This window comes from Phocoena phocoena, chromosome 3 (genome assembly GCF_963924675.1).
Source record: "Phocoena phocoena chromosome 3, mPhoPho1.1, whole genome shotgun sequence".
NCBI classification, from domain to species: domain Eukaryota; kingdom Metazoa; phylum Chordata; class Mammalia; order Artiodactyla; family Phocoenidae; genus Phocoena; species Phocoena phocoena.
In genome coordinates this window covers 47751523-47758271 of record NC_089221.1, presented here as the reverse complement: position 1 = coordinate 47758271, position 6749 = coordinate 47751523, and the positions used below count along the sequence as shown (strand labels likewise).

Genomic DNA, 6749 nt, shown 5'->3' with positions numbered 1-6749 from the left:
TAATGGAGGTTCACATTCTTATTTAAAATTTTATATGGAAATAAAGTTAGCTAAGTTAGCTAAGAATAGTCAATAGAGCTCTAAAGAAAAAGAGCAAAGAGTAAGACTTAACTCTCAGATATTAATACTTGTAAAGCACAGTAATTAAGACAGTGCAGTATTGATACAAAGATAGAAAAATTACCCTGAATAGCAGTTTTATACATCTTTTGTTAGATGTATTTCTTTTCTTTTTTTAATGTGGTTGTTATATTTTATTTTCCAAGTAATACTGATTAAAAATATTTACACACCTACTTTTAAGTCCACAGTTTAGCACTCTTATTTGTATGGCTTTAAAAGTTATAGCACAAGATCTTTACATTAAGGGTTGGGGAAAAAGATTCATTCAAAACAAAGCCTGATATATACATGTTTTTCCTCTGTACTTTATTTTAAATACATTAATTTTTAAGTGATGCTCATCTTTTTTTTCATCTGGTGGTAAAATACTAGTGCAGCTTTTCATCAAAATAAAGTTTACCACAGATATAAGTGAATTTTCCCAATTGAAAATGGCCCTTCAGCAGCCACTGAATGAAATTTCCCAATCTAACTGAAGTGAAAAAGAACCGGTAGCTGTCACTGTAAGGAAAATACCGAGTGCTATAGCATGACCTACATTGCTCCTTGCAACACAAACTCTGAAAGACCCAGAGGCGCTTTACAGAAGTTTAGTTGAATTTGAAAAGGCACATGGGTGTGGTTGGTTTTTAAACATTCTAGAAATTTGCCGCCACCACCACCGTTTCTGTTGTAGAGATGACATCTGTGACTGTCAGGGTAGACGAGAATGTTGTTCCAGCTAAAGAAAGCCAGAAGCCAAGATGTAACCGCACAGTAACAATGCACTTTTCTTCATGCAGCCTTGTGTTTCCTATATATTCAAATATTCTAACATGCCTTAGAATACATAAACTTGTATTCTAATGATTTTACGTTTGATTTTACAATATGGGGAAAAAAAAAACTTGAGGAAGGACATGACTGGGCAAAGAGAGAAAGGAGAACCCTTACCACAATGAAAATAGATACATTCGTACCCAACTATATAATAAGAATATAATCCATTTCAGTTTTCCAGAAATATACTTCTCAAAGCTTCCCATTTGCTTATGGGAAAGATCCCTCCTCTGTGGCATCAAGTGGGGGAAAATCAGTTTGTTTCAATAGAAACAGTTCAACACAACAGGAACGAGCTTAACTTTGGTCCACATGTCTGTTAGCTTAAGGACAGTCACACTGCCCATCCATCATCAGTTCAAAAACTCAACACATAAACTTAAAAATATATTCATTTGTTATTTCATTCTAAAACTGGCATAGGTGTTCTGTTCTCATTTTCTGACTTTTCAGCTTGGGAATCCACTGTTGATTTGGTCTCTAAACCCTCAGCATCTTCGTGATCTTCTCTGGCCGCCGCAGCAGCATCTGCTTGGGTAGGCTCTCTCTCCTCTTGGTTCATGATTTCAGGGGTCACTTGATCCAAGTCTGCTTCTAGAAGCTCAGTTTGTACTTCCATTGGCATCTGATTTACCCGTTCAACATGCAGCTCCTCTACATGTACTTCGGTACCTTCTTCAGTCTGAATTCGACCCACTTCTAGATAACTTACCTGGACCTGTTCTGGAAGCTCGTTCATATGTGAATCGTGCACTTGGCTGTCCTGGAGCAGATCTGGGTGGACCTGTTCCACAGTCACTTGTGCTGAATCCACTTGACCCTGAAGCAATGGTAACACGTGCACCTTCCCAACTTGTTCTATAATAGTCATTGATGTCACAGGTTCAGTTTGCACACGTGTTTCTACTGAAAGAACTTCTTCAGTTACTAGACGCTCTGAAATATTATGAGCATCACTGAGATGCCTCCTTAATTCATTTCCTTGCATAAACCACAAGTCACACAAAGTACAATGGTTGGGTTTATCTCCAGTGTGTATTACCAAGTGATCTTTGGACTGGTCCCAGCTGTTAAACACACTATTACAGACCTGACATTCATAAAGCTTCTTTCTTCCCTTTTTTGCCCCCACTCCAGTTTGGCATGCAGTGAGGTGACATTTGAGGGTGCTATTTCTAGCAAATTGTTCATGACAATTTGGACATTCAAAAGGTTTTTCACCTTTTGCTTTCGTATGCTTTCACGTATGCTTTCGAAGATGCTCTTTAAAATGTCCAAAGTGGTCAAACTGTTACTCACAGTACTGACATATATGAATTTTTTTCCCAGTTCTTTGCTTCTTACTGACTCCACCTTCTTCAAGGTGGTAACAATTGAGGTGCTGTTTCCACGCGCTCTCCCGAAGATACCTTTTATTGAATATTTCATACTTGAAACTCTCAGTGGAGTGTGATTTCATGTGTTCCTTAAAATGGTAAAACAATTTAAATGAACGGTTACATTTCTCACAGTGGAACAAATCCTTCACATGTGACAGCTGAAGTTCCACAATTTCAATACCTTCTACCTGTTTGCTTGTGGGGTCAGAGGCACAGCCATCTTCATCTTTATTCTGCCCTTTTCTATCACCTTGACGGTACTTGCTGGTGATACCTGCCAATAATGCCAGAGCGGAATCATCAGAGGAACCTGTGCTCTGAATATATTTTATGGACTGCCTGGCAGTAGCCACATCCTCTAACGTTTCAGTGCCTTCATCTTCCACTTCGATTGTGCCTTTAGCAATCTCCACCTCGATTTCAACAGGTTCAGATTCTGCAGACGGCAATGACTCAGTGATAACATTTGAAGTTTCTGCAATCTTTCTTTTTTTTGCTTCACTTTTTCCTGTGATAGTTTCCTCTAGTGGAGCTGAGTTTTCTTTGTTCCTGACTTCAAGGGCTTTGATAGCTTCTAGCATTTGTAGAAACTCTGCTGTTTTCCATACATCGTTGGCTTCTTCTTCTCCTTGTATCATTAATTTTGCTGTATATGTGAACTCAATCAAATGATGAAAGGCCATTTTACTAACACCTTCTATCTCCACCAAAGGTTCCTGAGTAAACTCCTGAAAGAATTTGTAAAAGAACTTGCTGCGAGCAGCCAAAACAGCCTTGTGGGCCTTAAAATGGTGTCCGTCGACAATCAGGGTGATGTCAGTAAACCGGTCCTGCTCTCGCTGTTCATTCAATCGGTCCAGGATCATTTTATGATGTTCAGGGAACTCCTGAAGGCATTCCGTCGTCTCTTCGGCCTCCGTGGCCATCGGGTTGTTCTAGCTCACGATCCTCCCTCTCTCCTTTCCGTCCCGAAAGCCTTACCTTTTCTACTCTCCCCTCTCGGGGCGTAACTCGCCCCACACTTTTCCCTAACCCTGAACAGCGCCTCACCCGCCATTTCCTCGCGAGTGCCCGGGCGCTCCCTCTGCTTGGGTCCGGCTGGCGCACGTGGGCTCGCTCCGAGACCCGGATGGCTGCGGCGCGGGCGGCGGCGGCGGCCACCTGTTAGATGTATTTCTATGTATTTGGTATTTTTGATGCTGTTGCAAGTTATATTATTTTGTAAATTTCAATCTCTGTTGCTCATATCAGAAAAACAATTGATTTTTCTATCCAGAACTTGTTAACCTTCCTGATTAATTCAAATACTTTATAGATTCTTTTGAATAACACAATCATGTGGTCTAAAAGTATTGATAATTTTACTTACTCCTTTCTAATTCTTTGCCTTCTTTTGGTCTTATTACCCTGGCTAGGCTTTCCAGTACAGTGTCAAATAGAAGTGGGGATAGCAAATATCTTTTTCTTTTTCCTGATCTCAGAGGAAAAGTTTTCAACATTTCAGTGTTAAAAGTGTTGTTTGGTGTGGTGTTTTAAAATTTGTTTTTGTAAATATTCTTTATTAGATGAATAGATGTTAAATTTTATCAAGTGCTTTTTCTCAATCTATTAAGATGATAGAGATTTCTCTTTCATTCTGTTAGTCTGGTTAACTACACTGAATTGATATTTTAAAATGTTAAACCAACCTTGTATTCTGGGAATAAGCTGAAGTCAGCTATGGTGTGCCACATTATTACTGGATTCAGTTTATTAATATTTTATTTAAGATTTTTACATTTATTATATGAGAGACTCTGACCTGAACTTTCTTTTCTTTTAATAACTTTGTCAGGTTTTGGTATTAAGGTTATGCTGGCCTCATAATATGAGTTGAGGAGTAGATATTGGTTATTTGTCTCTTATCTTATTTCCTTTTTAATCCATCTTACCAGGGGGTTATCAAATTTCTTTTTACCATCTTACCAGTCTTCTCAAGTAACAATCTGTTGGCTTGGTTGATATTCTCTGTTGTATTAAAATTTTTCCCATTAATTTTATTCTTTTATCATTTCCTTCCTTTTCTTTTGGTTTAATTTGCTATTCTTGTATATCTTCTTGACATAGAACCTAAGATAATTGATTTTTTTAAGCTATTTTTCCCTCACCTAATATCTACAAATAAATATTCCTCAAAGATCAAGTTTAACTATTTAATGAACTTTCCTTTGTAGGATTTTCATTTTTATTTAGTTCAAAATATTTTTGAATTTCCACTGAAGTTTTCTTTGACCTATGTGTTCTTTATAAATATATTACTTAATTCCCAAATATATGGGGATTTTCTAGTTATCTTTTTGTTATTGGCTTCTGCTTTAGTCACTTAAAAAAGAATACAGCAGTTTCTTGGTATCCGTGGGGAGATTGGTTCCAGGACCCCCAGCAGATAACAAAATCCGTGGATGCTCAAGTCCCTTAGGTAAAGTGGCATAGTACACAGTAGGCCCTCCGTACCTGCCATTTGCAGAGCCAGCTGTGTATATTCTGCTGTTATAAGGGTTGTGTTCTATATAAGTTAATTAAATAAAGTTTTTGAATCATGCTTTTCATATTTTCTCTGTAATTGCTAATTATTTTTCTGTCTATTACATCTGTTACAAGAAGGGTATGTGAAAATGTCTCATCATGATTTGTGGATTTACCATTTTTTCTTTTAATTCTGCCAATTTTTACGTTAAAAATCTTGAGGCTATTAATCACATATAGAACTGTTACATCTTCTTTGCAAATTGAACTCATCAGTATGAAAAATTCCTTTCTCTCAGCTAAGTCTTATTGTCTTAAAATCTATCTTGTCTGCTATGAATATGGCTACCTCAGCTGTGTTTTGGGATAGGTTTTGCATAGTGACTTTTCCTCATTTTTCCACCTTTAGTCTTTCCAATATTCTTCAATTTAAAGAATCGCTTATAAGCACATACAGTTTTTGTTTAATCCAGTCTAGCAATTTTGTCTTTTAATTGAAATATTTAATCTGTTTATGTTTCATGTAATTACTGATACATTTGGGTTTAAATCTATCATCTTAATACTTGCCACCCATTTGTGCCATCTTTCTGTCCCCCTTTTACTTTCTTTTTGTTTGAAGTTTTAAAAAATTAGTATTTTTATCCACCTTTCCTCATCTGTTGGCTTGGTAGTTACACATCCCTTTCTATACTTTTGGCAGTTAACAAAAATTATCACATGCATCACTTACTTATTAAAGCCTAAGACGAATGAATACTTTTGCCATTTCCCGGACAATTCACAGAAATTAAGATACTCTAATTTCAGTCCCCTGCTCCTAACTTATAGTGTGCTCTTGTTTAAGTGTTCTAATTTCATATCTATATTTAAACTTCTCAGGATATTATTATGGAATAAATTATTATTGAATACATTAGGTATGCATTTAGATTTACCCACATATAACCCGTTTTTTGGGCTCTTCATTGTTTTTCTCTCAATCCTTCATTTATGAACACTTCCTTTCTCCCTGAAGAGTACGTGTAATGTTTCACTGAGGACATGCCTGCTGCTGAGGAATCTGTTGGTTTTTGTTTTTCAGAGCGAGTCTTTACTTAGCCTTTGTTTCTGAAAGATACTTTTACTGGGTATAGAATTTTAGGCCAACAGTTATTTTTTTTCCAGCATTTTGAAGATATCCCATTGTTTTCTGCTTTCACTGTCATCCAGTGTCTTCCAGATCTTATCTGGATAGGTAGAAATAATACTAGGTATGCAAACTTTTAACCCAAAGGCTAAAAAAAAATGCATCTATGAATTAGTAGCTCTATTTTTTTATGGAATTTTGCAAAAGTGCATATGCATATGTCTTGCTCAGATCACTTTCACAGTCTCAGAGCAGCTCATTTTGTAAGAAACATCCATAATACTATTCCATATCCTTTTCTTTAAAAAAATTTTTTTATTTGTTTATTTGTAACATCTTTATTGGAGTATGATTCCTTTACAATGTTGTGTTAGTTTCTGCTGTATAACAAAGTGAATCAGCTCTACATATACATATATCCCCATATCCCCTCCCTCTTGCGTCTCCCTCCCACCCTCCCTATCCCACCCCTCTAGGTGGTCACAAAGCATGGAGCTGATCCCCCTGTGCTATGCGGCTGCTTCCCACTAGCTATCTGTTTTACATGTGGTAGTATACATATGTCCATGCCACTCTCTCACTTCGTCCCAGCTCACCCTTCCCCTCCCTGTCATATCCTTTTCATTTATGATGTCAGTCCACATGGGTCTGCCTTGAATTAGTATTCCTGATCATTTACAATTTTATTTTACATGGCTGTTGGTTAGCTGTGTCTCACTGAATATTTTCATTTTTTGATATCTCTTGTTGGAAAAATAGCTAAATGTGATGCCTCCTTACTGAGCATATTGTGT

General features: G+C 37.0%; 1 protein-coding gene across 1 annotated transcript; it reads right to left on the bottom strand.

Moving 5' to 3' along the window:
- Window positions 1-1345: 1345 nt before the first annotated feature.
- Window positions 1346-3232, bottom strand: LOC136121440 (zinc finger protein 131-like). The gene is given in 2 exon segments (XM_065875328.1): window positions 1346-2407; window positions 2510-3232. Coding segments are annotated over 2 exon segments (1740 nt in total). The 5' UTR covers window positions 3188-3232.
- Between the last annotated feature and the right edge of the window lie 3517 nt (window positions 3233-6749).